Source organism: Mustela putorius, unplaced genomic scaffold, assembly GCF_011764305.1.
Source record: "Mustela putorius furo isolate JIRA1106 unplaced genomic scaffold, ASM1176430v1.1 tig00001059_pilon_pilon_pilon, whole genome shotgun sequence".
NCBI classification, from domain to species: Eukaryota; Metazoa; Chordata; class Mammalia; order Carnivora; family Mustelidae; genus Mustela; species Mustela putorius.
The window spans coordinates 3030147-3052935 of NW_025421553.1; the positions used below are offsets into that span (position 1 = coordinate 3030147).

Below are 22789 nucleotides of genomic sequence, written 5' to 3' on the forward strand. Positions count from 1 at the left end.
TTTTAAAAAAAAGGCAATTAAATAGTTGATTTCCTTTCCTTGTATTTTTCAAATGCTCCCTAAGAGAAGATCCTTGCTGAAGGTGAACCAAGAGGCATTCATTTATGCTAAACGTAAAACCACATTGATTAAATAATTGCAGGTACCTGAATTTTTGTTTTTTAATAACTTGAGTTTCTCTTTCTAAACAGTAGCTGGTTTATATTAATCTCTCCATCAAAGGTAAACAATGATACAGATTTAACTTGTATGAGGTGAAAAGTCTTCAAGACTTCCAGGTTTTTGTTTTCCACTTCCCTCAATGGTTACCCCTTTCAGGCAGTCACCTTCTCTGTCCCATCTTTGGTTCTTAGCCAAAAAGGCATGGGAAGAAAGGATCCCTTTCACAGTTCCCCTGGAGTGTATTTCCCACTGCTGAATTAAGGTAAAAACCACAGGCAAAACAGACTTCCGTCCCACTGGAGTGGCATCTACATGTGGACCTGCCACAGAGGTGATGTTCTGCCAAAGCTGCTGTGGATTCGCACGTGGTTAAGACTCCTCTTGGAGACTAAGCCCAAAAGTTATTGATGATTAAGTATCTTAAGTGATCAGACAGCTGAGATTTATCATGCCCTTCTTTCCTCTCCTGCTCCAGCCCCAGAGGTATCCTAGACGTTTCATCATTGCCAATGCAGGTAACTGTTTCAGATTCATGCTCATCTATGAGCAGGTCAGCTTTCTGAAGTTACTATCCAAGCTGCCTGAAGCTGGAATGTTAGGTTAATAAAAACTTAAGTGCCAGTTAAAGAGAATGGCTTAATATCTCCTTCAAGATGCTTGCATTTGTTCCTGTCTTCCTCTGAGCAATACTTTTCTTCCTGCAGCAATACTTTCACAGGGATCTCAGAGAACTCCAAATTAGAGCCGCTATGATTTCTTCTTAAAAACTGTTAAAGTAGTAAAATCCTTACTAGCCTCATCCTAAGAAAAACTTAAAGCTGTATGAAAATCTCCTAGTTTCTACCTGCATACCAATTACATTTTTTTAGAAGAAAAAACACACCCCCCTAGTTTTACCTCATCTGGACTGGAATATGCCACTGGCATGAGTTAGGAACTGAGTTAGGAACCTCTATACCTGCCTATTACCTTCCAAAGGTGTTCCTACAGCCTGCTAACATTATCCTGCAATTATTTTTAAGCTCCATCAATGGTCTTAAAGCTCTCAAGAGTTTGGGGTGTCATGCTCATATTTTTAGTGAGAAAGACATTCAGACTACAGACACCCAAAGGATCCCTAAAACTTTTAAGTCATTTGCAAACGCCTAACTGGAAGTTATGTGTCGTCCATGAAACTATGTAAAGTGAAAAGATCATGTAAAGGTTACAGCTGTATCTGTATTTCTAGATGCAGCCAAGAGAGAGAACATTTTTGGAGGCCGAAAGGCAGAGAATTTTCTGATGAGTGAAATTTCTGCATTGAATTGAGTTAGGGTGCAGCCACAGGGCTGCCAAGGTTTTCTGGGAGGGAAGGGAAGATAAGTAACGTTTTTGAGATTTTTTTTCTGCATTAAGTGATGGCTTTGTAGAACAAGAGTATTAAAAAAAAAAAATCACATAGCAAATATTTTTCTATTTTATCTTTGTGGAATGGCCTATTTGACAAGAAATGATACAAACTCTACTTGCTACACACCTATTTCTCATGAAGTTTATCCAAATCCTATTCTTGCTCATTGAAACCTTGTGTTTACGTAGGCCAGGCTGAAGTTGGCTACGAATCTGTGGCCTTCCAAAGTTCCCCATTTCACGCACCTAAAATGACTTTCTAACTAATCACATGTGATTCACTAACAGACACAGGTCTTGGGCTACCAAGCATTGTCTTTTTAGAACTGGACCCAGAGCTACCAACATATTACTGGCTGCTGCCACCAGTTCATCACTGAGCATTCGATAGCTGTCAAATAGAAACCAGTGGGAAAGGGTACAAGCTGAAAAGCAGCTGACCCTGCATAAAGATAAAACGTTTCACATGCAATGGTGGCATTTTTTATTAAGAGTTGTATTGGATACATTCTCCATCACACTGCACCTGAGAGAGCTCTTGCATGTGACCCAGACAAGAACTCATTCTGCCCATAACAGCAACCACTATTGAGTAACTAGATCCTTGAATGACAGACAGTGCTGGATTTTTCCGTAGTCATAATTTTTCTGTTGCTACAAATCACGCATCTACTGATCATCTGAAATACCAGCTCAGCAGAATGAAGAAGCGAGCTATATACAAACCGCCCCCCCACATTCACACTGATGACCTGCTTTTAGTTAGTTCTTACCGTACATTTCACTTTTGCACTTTCTGCAAATCAAATCCATGTGGAAAATGTTCTGTTTGTAGAACTCAGTTCACTGAAGAGTGCTAGTGTCATGACTGCCAAGTGAATGAGCCCCTAAGAATCTGCTTTTGTTTGACCCTAATGCAAAGATAATGACACATGTTCACTTTTCTATTTGTAATCAGTTTCTAGATATATTATCAAGAACTTACTTTGCATGAGATTTAAGTTTCCTATTATTTGAAAATGTGCTCCTTTTAAACCACTTGAATTAGAAGAACCTGCTTGAATGTACTGTCAGTTATTAAAGCACATGTGACTAAGTTTGCATTTGTCAGTATTGTCCTACTGTTTGTACTGAAAGTCTCATTTTAAAGTTGCCCCTTAACACTGTACTATATACCTTGTAATTTTTTAGATTCTTCACTTGTATGCTTTACATGTTTCCAGATGCCTTTAGTTTTAGCTGCTGTAAAATAGCTACTTTGTGTTATTTGATATAGAATTGTTTAAAAAAAACTCCATTTATTTATACAGAGACATTTATAATATTTTACAAACATTCTTATATTCTGAATAAATATTTCTAATTCCATGATGTACTTTAACTGTGTTCATTAAAGGGTAAGACTGTCCTCCTGCAATACATGTAAATGTCAAACCCATGCTGCTTCACATTAAACTGAAAGCCCTAGTCAAAGCTGGGGACCAGAAGACACTACATTAGTTCCAAACAGCCAAAGAACCTTCATTCATCACCAATTTCTATTTGGCTGCCTTTTAAAAGGTGGTACGAATGGGAAGTTATCCATTGAAAAATTTTTTTCATTTTTAAAAATGAGGGAAACAATATAATCAAGAATTTTAAGTGCAAGGAAGTTACACATGATGACAAGAAAGATGGCAAGAAGCTTTGCAACATGTCTTTTAGAGGAACAATGTTTTCCTGCAATGTGGTCAGCTCTCAGTATGAAAGCGAAGTATAATACCTTGGTCCCCCCCTCTTAAAATTTTATCATATAGCTGAGGCTTGTAGTGGAAAAGAATGTATTTCTCCCATGATCCAAAGACTGTTAAGTATTCTATTTGGAACAACTGTTTAAGAATTACTGGACTGTAGGGATCTAACCAATTTTGCTTTATATAATACATATATCTATGTATGTATTATTTTAATTACGATTTTTTTTTTAAAGATTTTATTTATTTGACAGATCACAAGTAAGCAGAGAGGCAGGCGGAGAGAGAGGAGGAAGAGAGGAAACCACTGAGCAGAGAACCCGATGTGGGGCTCCATCCCAGGACCCTGACTGAGATCATGACCTGAGCCGAAGGCAGAGGCTTTAATCCACTGAGCCACCTAGGTGCCCCTTAATTAAGATTTTTAAAATTTGACAAAAAACAGCAGGGGGAACAACAGGCAGAGAGCGGGAGAAGCAGGCTTGCTGAGCAGGGAACCTGATGCAGGACTTGATCCCAAAACCCTGGGATCGTGATCTAAGCCAAAGGTAGATGCTTAATGACTGAGCCACCCAGGTGCCCCCCAATTTTGCTTTAAAGCAATAACCAAACTGTTAAGTGTTGGAGAATACATACCAGTTCTTTATTTTCACTTTTGCAGAGACACTCTTTTAATAGTTCTTCCCATCATATAAATATGCCTTTATCTCATACTTGTCATATTTTATTGGTCCAAAGACAGACAAAATGTGAATAAGCTGGAACCTATGATAACAAGTAACAGTAGCAGAAACCAGGTTAAGGTAGTAATTAAAACTGTCCAAGCAGCAAAATTTATTGATATTGCACTACAGTCTAAATTTAACACAATATTTTTACAGAAAGCCAATATCTGAACAATCAACTGTAAAAATGTTTTAAAATACGAAAGGAAACCTTCATTCTCTCAAATTGTATTCTGCAAGATAAAAGGTTTTTAATTTCTAAACTGTGTTACTACATCAAAAAGCTTTCAAAAAAACATAGTAACTGTTCATTTTCTCAGGGGAGAGTACAGCTGGCACTGCTGATCAACTTTGGAAATACAATAATCCTGCAAACATTTAAACTCACTGGGAATTCTTAATTTATGATAGTCACACCCAATATAAGTAAGAATCAGTCCTTATCCTTTGATTAACACTGAGGGAAAGAGACAAAGCTACTGGTTAGCCAGAATGTAATAATTCAGAAACACAATAAATCCAATCAAAGGGTATCAATTTGTATAACAAGGTAAAGCCCACAAGTACTCTGGGGTTTCTTTTCTGCTGTTTGACAATTAACCAAAACAAGCACGAGGAACATCATTACTACCACAGACAGAGTTACTCTTAATGGTTTACTTACAGTCTTTTTTCAAACATTAAAATGCCCTAGAAGGTAAAGTCATAAAACGCTGTGACAGTTAAGGCAAAAATTAAATGTTATATTATTTTCATGTAAGATAAAAATAATCACTGAAGAGTTTACGAATCTAGTTACCACACTTACTCTCAAGTCCAGTTTGCGCAACATATTTAGTGAAACCATTTCAATTTTTTCCAACCAGCTTTCTTTCGTAGGTCCCACATGAAATTTAACATGACTCAGCATAAATATCTTCACCTTCCTTCAGACTAAAACCTTCTCCCAAGAAAACTATTTTAAGACTACACACCTTCCTTGAATATTACCTAGTCTCTGCAGCATAAAAGACACTTCAAACCCTTGTTTTGGGAGGGGTAGGGTTAAAAAAAAAATTCTTATTCCCTTTCCCATCCAAACTAACCTGCATAAAAGATAATTTTATATAGGATTTCACTTGTTAATACATGAACTATAATTCCACTTGACTAATCATTTTATTCTGAAGTAAGACTGTTAAAAGTTTTTGTTAAAGCCAACAGGTAAAACTTTACATCTGAATTGTATGTGTCAATTACCAAAGATGATTTTTTATAAGGTATTAAGCTAATAAACTTCAAACACAACCATAAGAAAATATATATATGTGTGTGTGTGCATATACATCATGTGTGTGTTATATACACAAACATATATATACAAAATAGTTCATGGTTTTATTTTCCTTCCCTGTTACTGAAGGAAATGCTTATAAGAAAATGGAAAGTCAGTCAGCTGTCTCCCATCCTAACTTTGAAATGAAATAGGAGCAAAAAAGTAAAATTAAGGACTCAGTTTTTCAGATACTTATATTTGAAATTAAAAGGTACCTGTATAGCATCCAAATGCAAACCTAAAATGAACAGAGTCAGCAGAGCCCTGGGACAGTAGTGAAATGCACAAAGAAACTCTTGTAGATATGTCTTTTGTGCTTTTCTATCAGTGCACATTTTATGTACAGGACATGAAGAGAGCAAGTCCCCTGCTACTCATTCACTGCAGGAAGTATTAACATCTAACTGAACTACTAAGGAATAGTTACTACCTTGCTAAACTGCAATCAGTTGAGAACTTTTGCTTTCATTTGTTGCCATCCATAGCTGATTCACAAAAGAATAAGATAAACTGAGATATTTTACAAAGAACTAGCTAATCTCTTAAAGCTTGAGAAATAACTAACAATATAGATTTGTGCCCCAAATGCTTCACACCGTAGTTTGTAGCTAGAGACTGCTTCAGAACCTCAGTCAATGAATGCAAAGCAGAGTAAATTAAAATGTTACATACCTCAGAAAGTCCACAACCTAAGACTGTTAACTAAGACCTCTCCAGGACTAGCAGAATACTGCCCATTTCACCCTAGAACCACAGTTTTCTTTGTTCCCAATCTGACAGCTACAATGCACTGAGACCCCAAACAGCAGTAGTGTCCATAACCTTCCCCTCCACATGTGGCCCAAGGGCACGATATGTTCACTGCATAAAATTCCCACAGCAGCAGATTCACCGTAAGGATGTAGCACAAACTAACCTTCTATAGAAGGGACAAGATACAAAGCGTGGGGTGGTGGTGGGGACTCCATGGCCTCTTTCTGGCTTCGGAAGTCAATAACCAAAACGACACCCAAACCCCTGTAAGAGCCCTCCCACCAAAAAAGCAGCACATGTATATGTCCAAGGCCTTATTCTTCCATCCAAGAGGAGCATTCATGTGGGCCAAAGTTTCAAAACAAGGCAATTGATTTCTGCATCTAATCCCTTTCCCCCAAGCACCGCTAGCCAGTACTACACAGCTGACACAAGCACTCTGTCGTGTTTCTTTTCAAATTGTGCTTTCGAGCCACGACTGTCGCTAGACCATCCCCTCTGCTAACCACAGAAGACACAAGACAAATGCAATCTCTTTACTAGTGATTTCATTAACCTGGGGACCCAGATTAAAGATTCAATTATAAACATCTCTCAAAATAAAACTTCCATATTTTACCATAGTTTTTCCAATTTAATTTCTTTGTACTTTACATTAAAATCAGAGCAACTAAAGCTGGTGGAAGCCAGCCCTTCAAGTCCACTCCCATGTATGAGAGGTAGCTTTATGCTCTTCCCTAGCTTTACACTATTGCTTCAATAGTACATGCAGTTTGTCGTAAGAGAACTACATGGGAAGGAATGGATCACCATTCAGGACGAATGTATAGCTACCTCATGAAGTGGCTATGTCACACGCCTGACCATGGCCGGCTGTGCTCGCACACTCCTGGAAGAAGTACAGCACTTCAGTGTGGTTGGAGCTGTAAATTATCGAAACAGGAAGGACCAGGCTCAAAACACCGATCTTCAAAGTGAGAAAAATTGCTTTAGATTTACTGGATTGCTTGGCAACCGTAAAAAAAATAAGGCCAACTTTATCCAGAGCTAGAAAACACTTGGTCATGGCCATACATATTAGACATTGCTTGGCCTAGGCAATGATCACGCTTCTAGCCTAATACAACAGAGAGCACTCAAGAACTGGATTATCTTCTAAAATTTCTTCCTTATACTCTTTGCCCAGCAACTACAGCTATCTCCTTCCTTCAGGGCACTTTTGTTCTATAATAACCATCTATCTTATATTTTGAAACTGTAACCCAGAGCTTTATTTTGAAAGCATGGAACAGAGCCTTTATTGCCTATTTGCAATCTGCTGTCTTCAGGACACACAAGTATAAACTTCAAGAGCAACTTAACTCTAGGAAGAAAAAGATGCTGATGCCATCATAATCTCATTTTTAGAGTTCTCCGTAACTATACAAATACACTTTAAAGTCTTAGGACAGAATATAAAATGAGGAACTCTAGCTAGGCTTTACCAAGCTATCAGAAATAAAGTCTAACAAAACTGTTGTTTTACTAAACCTGTTTACCCAGAAACAGGTACTTAAAGGTAAAGGATATTTTGATATCTTCAGACAAAGTAAGACTTTGTCTAGCTTATCATTCATCTAAAGTTGCAATACATATGAGCCCCTTCCCCACTGCCAGAATATAATCTGAGTCAAAATCACTAAGTGACTTACTTTTCTTCAATCATAAATATGTTAATGAATCTGACCTTGTAACTATGATTAATATGCAAAGAAAACACTGCCTCAGAGAACACAGACACAATGGATGTCAATAAAAAAAATCTCAACAGGCAGAGAGAGGTACTTGTACAAAAATAAAGATAAAAAGCCAAGAGACATTATCATCGTAAAAAAAGTAACTTGGCAAACAGTCTAATTTTTATACTGACTTTTTGCTCTTTACTGTTCAAGTTAGCTGTTGGAAACAAACAAACAAAAAGAGGGAATTAGGTAATTAAATGTTTCTAATGTACACATGCCCTTAGACCTGAACTTTCCTAAAGACAACCATAGTATGTTGAGCTTTATAATAAAATTTAAATTTAATCCCTGCGGAAGGATGCCATTTACTTATATTTGAGTTTTTTGATATACACACAAACTACTAAAGCCAGAAAAGACTAAGTACCAACCCAATCTTATAGCATAAAATTATGTTTTGCTATATATCTTCCTTATCTGCACTTACTAATTGATATTTAATAGAAAAATAAGAATATCCAAAGCTCAAAGCAGCAAGCAGTGACCACAAATCCCTTGGCAGCTTAGGAGACTTGCTTTTATGTATTAACATGAAAATCCAACTCAAGTTTCAAACCTCTTCAAACTTCACCCGTGCTAAGGGTTCTATTCAGTTAATGTCTCGGGAAGAGTGTCACTGGCTGAAATCCTAAAACCATTCATTTGCTATTTCTTAACAAAAATTTGTGAAAGCATGTAAACTATAACCCCTATCTTTTGGATAACAATGGTTAAGTACAAAAAAATTCATTTAACATCTTACAAATCATTACAGTTATACATAAAAGCACCTACAAAATTTTAAAAAATGAAAGATTCACAGTGCACTGAACCTTGGAAAATGTAAGGCTAGAACATAAGAACATTTAAAAAGTGGATTCAAAGAACTATTTTTCTCTCAAAGACATTAAAACACAATGAAGCCAACACAACTACTCTTCTCATCTAGCTTTTTAAAATGCAGCACACAGAGTAAATTATTGCATATTCAGCACACTCCTTTATCACTTGATTTCTTCAAACCATGCTAAAATTCTCAAAGGAGAAATCCAGTTCTGTGCTAAGCATGGCCTTCTCAAGGTAACCTGAACACTGAGAAACTAATACACAGGTTCAAGGGTATAAGTATAGCAGATGTACATAAAACAGGTACATCCAACATACATATTTTCTGCATAGTTAAGTCACATCACACACATAAACTTTAACTCACATCATTTTTTACCTCAAACTGTCAAGAGAGCTAAAAGCCTCAAGTTACCCAAATCCCATCTGAACAATACCTTTATTTTGTTCCACAGTGCATTATATGAAGCAGCACAACAGCAGTAACATTTAACCATAGTTAAACTGCTGTAATTGAAAAGAGATAATCTGTTGGTTCTTGAAAAGGGTCAACACCATTAGAAGACACATACTTCTGGTAACTAACTCTAATCTCTTTTGCTTTTGTAATAAGAGCTGAAAAACCCAACTCGAGGCACAAGAAAGACTGACCAAAATATTCAAAAACAACAACAACAACAACACACACACACACACACACACACACACACGAAATCACTAAAAATTATGTTTGCCAGATGACATTAAATGAGTGATAATGATTTACCTGCTAGGCAAACTAAGTTTTCACTCCCTTAACAATTTAATAGAAATCTGGAATACTGAGACCAACTACAAATATGGCTCAAGGAGACCCAAGCAAAGCAGCTGTATTTCTGGAAAGAACAGTAAGAGCTTCCAAAATCAATCCTACAATGCATTTTAAAAAAGGTCACAGAAGGATGCACAAGTTTGTCACATTAAAAGATGCAGGGTTATGGATAACCTAATTTTAAACATACTGCTATAATCATGAATTCTCCTGCTTAGCACCAAGAGGGTGACACTTTTATTAATAAATAGAATTTCTCCTTTAAAAATCAAGCCATTTAAAAGCTAAAGCAAAGAAATACCAAGTGAATTCCTTACAATAGTACTTCTTCTGAAAGTCCCACTGGGTCAAATAGAACCCCTATTAAATAGGCTATCTATACAGAATAAAGACTTCTACAATAAAATTTACAAGCAGAGATATATTCTGTGGATACCACATGTAAAAAAAGATTTTTAAAACCCACATGGCAGATGCACACACACACATATGCTCACACATCACCCCCTGCCAAAAGAAATACCTTCAATGAGGTCAGAAGCAGTCCAAATGCTAAAGCCCCCTTAAAGTCCTGGTGATTGTCTTCAATTCGAGCTGAAATTCTTAAAATGGCCATTGCCATCTTTATTTAAAAAGAAGCCTGAAGGAGCAAAATACAGTCCTAGAAGGAGTTACGTATGTTACCTTCTTGTTCTGATCATCCGCGAGTGAAATGCTTTATTTGTACCTGGGTGAACCGCATACCCCTTCCCTTCTCACTCCATCATCAAGGGGCTTCAGCATGCTCCTAAAGGCTTGTCAGTTTCTGCTACTACCGCAAACTGGAACCTAATACAACATTAGTTTCCAGAGATCAACACCGAGATGCAAAGTAAAACCTAATAATGTCAGTATTCATTCCATTCATATTTACACAATTGTAAGAGAGAATAAATTTTCACAGGAACGAAACCATTGTACAATACTGAAGAGTTGGCGGCAGGACAGTGAAGACAAAACCAAAGCAGTTGCCACCAAAGCAGTTGCTGGATCCCCACCTCAAGGCTCCCCGCTCCTCTCTCCCAGGTTCACTGACTGCACAAGGCTCTCAACTCCCAGTCAGAGTATCCACTCCCTACCCAACCAACTCAATCCCCCTCCGGGCTAAGGACTTTGTCCTGTAATGAAGTGCTGTGCTCAATTTTAACATCAACATTACATAGTAGATGCTGGCTCTAAATAAAACCTTTCAACAAATCTCCCAGCACAAGAGGATTAGAGAACCTAAGTGATTAGAGGCAGAGAAATGCGCAAAATGCCACCAAGGCAGACGACCTGCCACCTTGACTTCTGTAACAATTTTAGCTCTTGCATTCATTTAATATTTGTGCATTCTAATTTCTTTTTAAAATGTCAACATAAGGAAACTCTTGTTGCAATCACTGTCGTGGCTAGATGAAGCATTCCCTTTAACTTGGCTACCTGATGATGACTCAAGCACTATTTTTTAACCAGAACATGAAATAAAAACCACAATCACACAGAAAAAAAATGCTCTCATAAAAAGCAACTTAAATTCGTTAGCCAAACACTGAAAAGGTATATCTGTATAAAAGGTTATAACTGCATTTACAGTGCAAACTCATGTTTCTTTCTACTCTCTCTTCTGCAGAGAACGTTATCTTCAGAAACATCATTGCCTCCCTGCATTTCTTTAAAACACCTGAGAAAGGTAAGGCTCAAAGAGACACCCACTCAAATGCAACAGGTTTCTGATCCTGGGACTTCCACAACACAGCTGCTGCTATCAAAGGTCCAAGATTTTCATTATAGCATTATGGTCAAACTTAAAACTCAAAAAGGCTCTGGATGAAAAGGGGAACTTGCAATGACCATTACACGCCACAGACTGTCCCTCGGCATGTTCTAGCAACTGGTCTTCACCGGAGCAAGGCAAGTCATATACAGCATCTGTTTAATAAACAAACAAACAAACAAACTCAATAACTTAGTAAGAACTCAAATACTGCCCCTACCCACCTTTTGTTATAAAGGAATGCACGTACAATATATATTTTTCCTCATCACACTCTAAATCTAACCTAAGCAGAACCACCAAGATACTTTCTCTTCCCTAAAATGGGGCTCAACAGATTTTCTAATCTAGGATTGTCAATTTCCACACATTCATTCAAAATCTTAATCTTAGCCTTTAAGACCCTTTAATGTTCACATGCTTTAAAAAAATGGGCTCATTTTTTTTTCTACTCCCATATTTGTTTTCTGTGCCAACGTAAAGGAAGCTTTCTAAAAAGATCAAAATGTAAGCACTGTAAAAAGAAGGGGGGAAAAAGGCAAGGACTGTAAAGATTACATTACAACAGTAATCTAAGACTTACAAAGAGTCCAATTGTAGAAAAATAAAGATGGAGCTTACCAAGGGAATTTTTTTTTTTTTTTAAAGATTTTATTTATTTATTTGACAGAGAGAAATTACAAGTACACTGAGAGGCAGGCAGAGAGAGAGAGAAGGAAGCAGGCTCCCTGCTGAGCAGAGAGCCCGATGCGGGACTCGATCCCAGGACCCTGAGATCATGACCTGAGCCGAAGGCAGCGGCTTAACCCACTGAGCCACCCAGGCGCCCCACCAAGGGAATTTATTAACCTAAGGGAATATATTAACCTTTAGGGAATGTATTAACCTAAGGAAAAATCCAAATTTTCAAAATCACAGTCCAACAAAACTCCCAATTTATCAAGGTTTGTTTTTGTTTTTTGTTTTAAAGGTAGAGGAGACCTAACCAGGAAAATGGATCGGGAACAGACATCAAGAAGCTGAGGCACGGTCACCTGGGAGGTTTAGTTGGTTAAGCATCTGCCCTTGGCCCAGGTCATGATCTCAGGATCCTGGGATCGAGTCCCACATGGCGCTCCCTGCAAAGGAAGGAGCCTGCTTCTCCCTTTCCCTCTGTCCTTCCCCCAACCTGTGCATGCACACACTCTCTCTCTCCACTAAATAAATAAAATCTTTAAAAAAAAAAAGAAGGCTGGGACGCCTGGGTGGCTCAGTTGGTTAAGCAGCTGCCTTCGGCTCAGGTCATGATCCCAGCGTCCTGGGATCGAGTCCCACATCGGGCTCCTTGCTCCATGGGGAGCCTGCTTCTCCCTCTGACTCTGCCTTCCACTCTGTCTGCCTGTGCTCGCTTTCGCTCGTGCTCTATCTCTGACAAATAAATAAATAAATAAAATCTTTAAAATAAAAAAAAAAAAAAAAAAAAAAAGAAGGCTGAGGCGCAAAGAAAATCTCAAATGAGGTTTCCCAAGACAAAAATCTTTTTATACTTCCTTTTTAAGACAAACTTTATATGTCCACAACATCCCCAACTAAGCTAGGTATATGAAGTTACAATATACCTTCTTCCTGAACATATGGGCTTTTTAAAGATTTTGTAAAGTAACTGATTTCTGAGCTTATGTTAATTAAACTATCAGCCTATCATATCCCCACCAGACAACATGGCCAGAAAAATCTTATTAAGGGGACTTCTAAACCCATATGTATATATACCAAACGACTGACAGTTCTTATGACTTCATAGTTAACCTTAATTTTCCAAAATAGGTTTAAAGCATCTTTTAAAATAGCATTTATCCTGTTTAAACTATAAGCAGTACTGCAAGAAAATATGATTATAATGCTTCCTATTTCTTCAGACTTTTCTGCATGAAAGGCTTAAATTTAAATGGTGAATAAATGTAATAATTAAATGGTGTATAAATGTAATAATGGTAAATAAATGCAATAAATCTACTGCACAGGGCTTTCACACAATTCAAAACAGCATGTAAGAAAAGTCTACCATACTTACAAATGACATCTATTAAATCAATTATTACCAAAGAACTTTCTACATTCATCACCATTACTTTCCAAATCAGATCACAAACCTACTCTTTATAACTGATTAATAAAAGCTATCTCTAGTACCTGCTTAAAAAGTTGCTCAAGGCCTCCTGAAAAGCGGGGAATGTTGCCCTTCTGAAGTTAGTACTCATATGTATGTGAGAATGAGGTCTCCTCACCTTTACAATACTTGGTTCTACTCCCCTCTCACCAATATTTATTGACTTACTATGTTCACACATAGCACCAAGGTTTGACATTCACACACAAAAACAGCACACTGAAAGGAAAAATCATTTCCTCTTGATCATTAAAGGTCATTTTAGCAAGTTTCATACTTAGAGAACGTGACCACACATAACGAACTCTCTACAAACATGTGCAACTCTTACTGCTTGTCCATCACAGTCCATCATACCTCAACTAAAATCAAGGTTAGGAGAAAACCAAATCAAATCCCACCAGAGGTTTTAAAAAGAAAATGACTTGCCTGTTTCAAAATTATCCTGAAGTTTTCGTGGATGAAGTCTTTTTTCACATTTCTATTAAAAAAAAAAAAACACACACACACACACAGACACACAAAAACACACACAACAGCTGCAGTTATTCTACTCACTATAAATGAAGAGATGTATGATCAAGTTTCTCAGGAAGAAGATTCAACCAGTAACATAAGCACCATCCCGGTCTTACACTGCTATATTTATTTTTTATTTTAAGCCTAAAACTTTTTTTAGTTCTTGATTATATGTACAATATAGAAACACCAGAAAAAGAAAATTACTCATTAAATTTCTCAACCCAGAGATAATTAAGTATTAACATTACGTGTATCTTTGTAGTTTTTTCTCTATGATGATACTGTGAATTTTCATATAATTACTAAAAATTCACTGGAATTATTCAGTACATAGGACTATGCTATAATCTACTTTTTTTTTTTTTTTTTAACATTTAGAGAGAAAAAGTATGAGCATGTGCAACTGGGGTAAGGGGGAGAGGGAGAGAAACTCCAGGAGACTCCCCACTGAGCACGGAGCCCAACATGGGGCTCAATCCCATTATCCTGAGATCATGACCTGGGCCGAAATTTAGAGTTGGACGCTTATCTGACTGAGCCACCCAGGCATCCCAATCTACCTTTTAAATGTAATATACTGTGGGGGCACCTGGGTGGCTCAGTGGGTTAAATGTAATATACTGTGAACATTATTTTTTCAATAAATATAAATCTATGCCATCATTTTTAATGACTACATGGTAGTCCACTGCATAGATCTATGATACTGCATTTAAAATTTTATTTTGGGGTATCTAGACTGTTTCCATATTTTCATTATCAAAAGAGTAATGGAATGAACATTCTTTAAAATTCTCTTCTAGGGAAACAATTTAAGAACCTTTTCAAGGGCGCCTGGGTGGCTCAGTGGGTTAAGCCTCTGCCTTTGGCTTGGGTCGTGATCTCAGGGTCCAGGGATCAAGCTCCACATCGGGCTCTCTGCTCAGCGGGGAGCCTGCTTCCCCCTCTCTCTCTGCCTCTCTGCCTGCTTATGATCTCTCTCTCTGTCAAATAAATAAAATCTTAAAAAAAAAAAAAAAAACACTTTTCAGGCTTTCCATATAGTCAAGCTACTCTCTAGAAGATTGTACCAAGTAGTTATTTTTAAGTGTTGCCAAAACACTCAACAACATACAAATGGCTCTTTTTATCTGTGCTCATCTGTCAGGAAAGAAGTATAATAGTAAAAGGCAAATAATCTAACAGTAAACTCATCTTTAACATGTGTTTGCCCACGGAATCAATATACCCCAAGTTAAGCAAATAGCAAACAGAAATTGAGGTAAAAACTTTTTGCTAAAACCTTAAAACTATTATCACCCACCATTAAAAAAAGAAAAGTAGCTGAAACTACAAGAGAATTCATCAGGACTTACAGAAAAGGTAAGCAATGGAGACCCATTAGTTATGAACCACTTTCTAGAGCACAAACTAAGAGTGAAAGTCAATGCTTAAAATGCTCACAGTTATCTGTCTGCAGGCCTAGTCTAAGGGCTATGGCACTGGCTTTATTTTTAATTTTCTAAATTCTATCAATCTGAAAGGAAAAAAATATACCATAATGTTCTTCCCAACTTTCAACTTAATTAAAACAATACAAACTCTGGGGTGCCTGGGTGGCTCAGTGGGTTGAGCCTCTGCCTTCAGCTCCGGTCATGATCTCAGGTCCTGGGATCAAGTCCCACATTGGGCTCTCTGCTCGGCAGGGAGCTGCTTTCTCCTCTCTCATTCTCTCTCTCTCTGTTTGCCTCCTGCCTACCTGTGATCTCTGTCAAATAAATAAATAAAATCTTAAAAAAAAAATACAGACTCTATACAGAAAAACAGTCAAGGACTTGCTCTTTCTAGAAAGCAGGGTTGACTACACAATTTTCACAGTATTAAAAAATATTTAAATACCCACATAAAAAAGCAAAAATCAGCTGTGCTATTGAATCAATGTGACAAACCTGTAACAGAGAGCCAGAGATTTTAAGTGAGCAAATAATACACAATTTCACTCCACAAAATCTTACCAATATATCAATTTCATGTGCTTTGACAATGCCCTTGTTCCACTCCTAAAATAGGGTGAACTGCCTTCTTAGATTTAGAGCTAAAGTCTTACCATCAAGGGATTCTGATGCTTGGCTGGTTGGCTGTGGACCCCGTTTGTTTTTTTCTTCTGATTAGGTGAATCCTGATACTGTTTTCTGCCATTTCCCCTCATACTTTGATTCTGTTTTTCCAATGAAAAGAAATAAAATGTAAACCCACACTATAATATAACAGGACAAAAGCATATACCCCCAAGATTATGTTTAGCTGGTTGAATAAGAGTTTAGCAAAGTCCTCCCCCTAAATTTTCCTAAAACACTGGGGAACCACATCATATCAATACCAGTATCAAACTGATGCTTGCCAAAAGGGGGATGCGCAAAATGGGTAAAGGGGAATGGGCTTCTAATATGTAATGAGTAAGTCACAAGAATAAAAGGTACAGTGTAGGGAATACAGTCAATCACACTGTAATAGCATTCATTATACAGTGGTTTTATGGTGACAGATGGGAGCTACACCTGTGGTAACAGAGAGATGATGAATCACTATGTTGTACACCTGAAACTAATGTAACATTATCAGCTATACTCCAATTTAAAAAATTATTTTTTAAATAGTAAGGAAATAGGCTGACAGAAACTCACATTACCACATGCTTTTAATCCAATTTCATTCATTCTGCTCCTCCTGGTATTTTATAGTGTGGTATAAGAAATATAAAGTTTATCTCTATAACTAGTTTTAAATGTACGATTCAGTGGCAGTAAGTATAGTTACAATGTTGTGCACCACCACCAGTATCCATCTCCAGAACTTATTTCATCATCCCAGACAGAAACTTTATACCCATTAAATAACTCTGTATTCCCCCATCCCTCGCTTTGGTAAGCTCAAGTTAATTTGTATCTATAAATTTGTCTGTTAGGTACCAAATATAAACAGAATGGTATAATATTTTCCATGGTGTGTGACTTCATGCAGCATGTGCCTAAGTTGCAATGACCATGTTGTAGTATGTATGTGTCATGATTTCATTCCTTTTTATGACCATTATACCTGTATGTATATTCTGTCAATCTGTTCATCTGTTGACAGACATGTGGGCTGTTCCCATCTTTTGGCTATTGTGAATAATGCCACTATGAACATGGGTACACAAGTTACCTGATTGAGTCCTTGATTTCAGTTTTGTGAGGATATACCCAGCAAGTGGAATTGCTGATCATACGGTAATTCTGTCTTTAACCTTTCAAGGCACCACCAAACTATCTTCCATGGCAGCTAGACCCCATTTACATGCCCACCGAAAATGCAGGGGAACTCTAATTTCTCCACATTCTTGTCAACACTTGCTGTTTGCCTTTTTTTTTTTTTTTATTGCAGCTATCCTAATGGATATGAAATGGTATCTCAGAGTGGTTTTGATTTGCATTTCTCTAAAGACTAATGATGCTGAGATTCTTTTCATGTGTTTATTGGCCATTTGCATATCTGCTTTGGAGAAATGTCTATTCAGGTTGTTTGCTCATTTTTTAATTGGGGTTTTTTTCATAAATTTGCGTGTCATCCTCACGCAGAGGTTATGCTTATCTTCTCTATCATTCCAATTTTAGGATATGTGTTGTTAAAGTGAGCACTAATTGGAGTTTTTTGCTGTTGAGTTAGTCTGGATGTTAATCTAACATCAGATATGTGACTTGCAAATATTCTCTCATTCTGTGGGTTTATCTTTTCATTGAGTGTCCTCTGATATACAAAAGTTTTTAATTTTGATGACCCCATAATATTTTTTAAAAGAATGCAAACAAGGAAGAGTGGCACACAAATGGATGGCTAAAATGATAAAGACAGACACTGCCAAGAATTAGTAAGGATGTACAAGTGGAGTTCTCATATATTCCGCTGGAGATAACTTGAGAACAGGCATATCCAGTGATCTAGAAATTCTATTCATTATCTATACACAAAAGAATACTCATCAAAATATACATATGGAAATAGCCATAGCAACATTGTTTGCAAAAGCCCAAAACCGGAAACCAAAATGTCCATTAAGAGTAGAACAGATAAGTGTGGTATAATCATGCACGAGAATACAACACAATAATAAACCTTTCATTGATGGCATATATACCAAAGTCAGATGCTAATTTTTATTACTTACTATACTGTATTTATACCAAAACTGTAAAGGTTATGAAGTCTCTGCTGCGCTTCTAATCACAAGTTGGGAACACAAAAGTCTTAGATCAACAATGCAAAGTTCTGTAACTGTTAATCTGCAATTGTTCAATTCAGATACATTTCGAAGTCAAATCTAAATTTATAAAAATCTCTTTAAATGTATTATCACTCACCTTTGCTTTTAAAAGGTCAGACATTTCAGAATGATTATTATATGGCTTTTGCTGCAGTGGTTGCCTATGCTTTATCCACTGGTCACCAGGAGAACCTTCAGGAAATAACTGTTGACTGTGGCGGAATTTGGTTCGACTACACCAAGATTTAAAAAAAAATAAAAACCGTATCACGAAATTGTCACTTAAAATTCTTCTAACACCTTGATAGTTTATCTTACACATCACCAACCTTACTTTCTTATTTACTGTCTACCTCTCTGCAGTGGAATACAAGTGCCCTAAGGGCAGGGATTCTTACCTACTTAACCTACTGCTTAGTCCCTGGCACCCAGAAGAGCGACTGGTGTTCACTATTTCTTGAACGAATTAAAAGTGCTACATTTAATCCCAAACTTCCCTAAATTATCCGTATTACCTCCTCCCTATAAGTGATCATACCTTTTAGGGGCGCCTGGGTGGTTCAGTGGGTTAAAGCCTCTGCCTGCAGCTCAGGTCATGATCCCAGGGTCCTGGGATCGAGCCCCACATCGGGATCTCTGCTCAGCGGGGAGCCTGTCCCCGCCAACCCCCCCCCCCCCCGCTCTCTCTACCTGGCTCTCTGCCTACTTGTGATCTCTGTCAAATAAATAAACTCTTTAAAAAAAAAAAAAAAAAGTGGGGCACCTGGGTGGCTCAGTGCGTTAAAGCCTCTGCCTTCAGCTCAGGTCATGATCCCAGGATTCTGGGATCAAGCCCTGCATCAGGCCCTCTGCTCGGCAGGGAGCCTGCATCCTCCTCTCTCTCTCTCTGCCTGCCTCTATGCCTACTTGTGATCTCTGTCAAGTGAATTAATAAAATCTTAAAAAAAAAAAAAAAGTGATTATACCTTTTAAAAACCTGAAGAAAATAATTCTAAATTTAGTTGAAACAAATATTAAGTGGATGTTCTTTCTTACTAGGAGAGACAACTCATTCTCAGCCAGAATGTTTAAAGTGTGGAATCTGATCCTACACAGATACAAGTTACAAGTCCTCTATGCTAGAAGGGGATCTGAAATTTAAGCTATATTCTAAAGCAAAAAAATTAAGGGGCCCAAGACAATAGATGAGCAAATTAAATAAAGGTTTAGTTTCAAATTCTTACATTAAAGAATCTGACTGTGAAAGGTTATATTTACATAGTAGTCTGTAATAAAGAGCTACCATTTTTTAAAAAAGATTTTATTTATTTGACAGAGAGATCACAAGTAGGCAGAGAGGCAGGCAGAGAGAGGGGGAAGCAGGCTTCCTGCTGAGAAGAGATCCAGATGCAGGGCTCGATCCCAAGACCCTGAGATCATGACCTAGGCCAAAGGCAGAGGCTTAACCCAGTGAGCCACCCAGGCGCCCCAAGAGATATCATTTTATAGTACCACTTACATGTATAACAACAGTCCAGAGTCACTGATCCAAAGAACTGTACTACAGTGATTGTTTCTGAATATTCCACAATTCTCCTTTCCCATTTAAAAATAACAATAAAATTGCAGCATGCCTATTTTTTTTTTTAAAGATTTTATTTATTTATTTGACAGAGAGAGATCACAAGTAGGCAGAGAGGCAGGCGGAGCGAAGAGAAGAGGAAGCAGGCTCCCTGCTGAGCAGAGAGCCCGATGCGGCACTCGAACCCAGGACCCTGAGATCATGACCTGAGCCGAAGGCAGCGGCTTAACCCACTGAGCCACCTAGGCGCCCCTGCTGCATGCCTATTTTATTGAGACAAAATTCAGGTATTTCCTCTAACACATCATCACAGACATATGATGTCTATATGCTAAGAACACACCATCCTGCCTAAGAAACCTGAAATTTGGTTAGAATTGCTTCATAACATCCTTACTCCACTCTCCAGGACCACAAAGCCTAGGACTAAAAGATATGGGAGTCACCTCACTTGCTATGATGGACAGTCTCCCAAACACCAAATACCACTGTTTTCCAAACACTGTCACTATTTTGTAACTTATGAGTAGTATGTTTCTTCCAAATCTTAGCTACACTCCTATCTACTTTTCCTATATTGTTTCACTTATGTCTAATAGTATATCATTTGGGGATTATAATCGCAGGTTCTAAAAGCCAGAAATGACTCTCGAGGCATAGTCTAAGCTCCTGTCCTCATAAAACCCAACCAAGATGAAATATTCCCTATGTATTTAAAAAAATATTGACTATAGATGTGGTTTGTTCCTGTTTAATTTCTGAAGCCCTCAGACAGAATCAGAACATTTAATTAAAGAAAATGTATAACGCAATTCTCTTTGAACCTAACATATAAAAGTTCTAGCAAGATTACAAATATATATACTTATTTAACAAAATTATTTACTCAGCCTACTCTGTAATTATAATTTGGATATAATTAAGTTCCAGCCAAAAAAATGTTCTTTGTGGTTCCTGTCCATGTAACAGTCACTTTTTACAATACAACAGTCTTTGTTAGGGAAAGAAAAGCAGCAAGCCCAAGTCTTCATAATGCAAGTTTTGGAACAAATTATACATCAGTATTCCTCATCACCACTATACTAAAACAGACTTCAATATATCCTCCATTCAACGATCTTCAGAGACCTAACTGTCTCTGAAGTAGGCTATGAGAAGAGAATAGCAACATACACAGAGGCAGATTTTTTTTCCCTCCATGTTCTATCTCCCCATCTAAAAAGTTGGTACCCTCTTGTGTATGCTATTTTAAAATGTGCCTGAAGCTCCTTTCAAACTCTAATTAACCTTTTTCATCTCATCAAAAACCCTTAGAAAAAATTTCTATTACCTCTAAGACCAGTAACAAAATAATACCCACAAAAAGGAATCCAATACCTCTGTAAACTTTAGAAGGAAGATGCTACTGCATTAAAAAACTATCAGAATGCAGGAATTCTATGAATATATTTCTTTACCTCAATTTTTCCACAGTGGGTTTAGCTGGTGTGCTCCCAACTGATGAAAATCCATTGTCACTGTCTGAGGAATCTCCAAATCTCCGCGAAAGCCAGTCCCTTAATGGTCTATGAAAACATTAAGAATTCACTCTTAAAATTTGGCTACATTAAAAAAAAAAAAAGATCAGAAGTAGTATTGTTTTTCAAGAAACAGGAACATACCTGATAAAGGGAATGGCCATAAAAAATTTATTAGGTGCCAAACCAAGTTTGGATTTCGGGGTCATATCATTTCTATGGCAGGGCAATTTCTCAATGGAGAACCACTCAATGTTCTGAGACACAAAAAAATAATTCATTTAGTTAATTATCATCAGGGAGTTTCTAAAAGCAATTTCTTACTTCATTCAATTGGGATACTGCCCAACAGCCTGAAAATACTTTAAATTACATACCCGAATTTCTCTTCTGGTTTTTGGGTTAAATTTTGTGTCTTTTGGAATTCCTGGAATGATGTACAAACGAGCAAGCTGGTCATTGATTCGAAGTTCAATGTAATCATCCTTACAAATATAATCTTTGATGTCAAAACCAGTTTCTTCAAAGACCTGGAAATAACAAATTTAGGTGACGATTGAAAATCGTTTCTGTTAGACCTCCAGTTTGTTAAAATTCATTCCAAAGCAAAAACTCAGAAAAATCCAGACAATTAAAGGCATGAAAACATGAGGCAAGAAATCAGAATATTCTAGGATCTAGTTCTAGCCCCGAAGCGTGTTCAACTATGGATAAACCCTTTTACATATCTCAGCCCAAGTTCTTCACCTATTCAATGAAGAAAGATGTGTGATTTACAAAAAGAAGTACGTATTATGTGGTCTTCATCCCTTTCTGATACATAGCTCCTAAAACCCTTGGAATTTCCTAATCGATGAAAGCAACCAAGGTACCTTTTGCCATGTTACTGAGGTGACTTTTGGGCCCCACCTAAAGATGGGGAACTGATTGCAAGGACAACCAACCAAGGGATCAGAAAATTAGAATTTTCAGTCCACCTTCAAACCCTACCCTACCTCCCACCTCCATGAAGGGGGAGAAAGTCTGGAGACTGAGCTCCAGGGTCAACAGCTGATGATTTAATCAACACTGCCTATATAAAGAAGGCTCCATAAAAAACCAAGGGGGGGCACGACTTCCGGTCTGGTGAACATGGAGATTTGGAAGAGTGGTACACTAGGAGACAACACAGAAGTTTTGCAACCTTTCCCCACATCCTGCCCTTTGCACTTCTTCCATCTGGGTGTTCTTGAATTATATATCCTTTTAAATACACTGGTGATCAAGTAAAATGTTTCTCTTTGTTCTGAAAGCCACTCTAGCAAATTAAACCCAAGGAGGGTGTCTTTGGAACCTCCAATAGGTTAGATGCACTGAAGACAACAAATTGCAACTGTCATCTGAAGTAAAAGGAAGTCTTATAGGACCAAGCCCTTAACCTGAAGAATCTGATGACATTTCCAGGTAGACAGAGTCAGAACTGAGTTGAACGG

The 22789-nt window shown here is 37.5% G+C and overlaps 1 protein-coding gene and 1 non-coding gene across 2 annotated transcripts in view; both read right to left on the reverse strand.

Moving 5' to 3' along the window:
• Positions 1-3903: 3903 nt before the first annotated feature.
• DCP2 (decapping mRNA 2) overlaps positions 3904-22789 on the reverse strand; it is a 55384-nt gene continuing 36498 nt past the window's right edge. The window contains exons 5-11 of the mRNA XM_004761329.3: positions 21695-21847; positions 21462-21574; positions 21258-21365; positions 18337-18472; positions 16047-16157; positions 13868-13919; positions 3904-11444 (exon numbers count right to left, since the gene is read on the reverse strand). Coding sequence (XP_004761386.1) covers positions 11281-11444; positions 13868-13919; positions 16047-16157; positions 18337-18472; positions 21258-21365; positions 21462-21574; positions 21695-21847 — 837 coding nt within the window. The 3' untranslated portion in view covers positions 3904-11280. The remainder of the gene's footprint in view (positions 11445-13867; positions 13920-16046; positions 16158-18336; positions 18473-21257; positions 21366-21461; positions 21575-21694; positions 21848-22789) is intronic.
• Positions 17512-17616, reverse strand: LOC123393882. Its single transcript, XR_006608692.1, has one exon. It is a non-coding gene; the product is annotated as a U6 spliceosomal RNA (small nuclear RNA).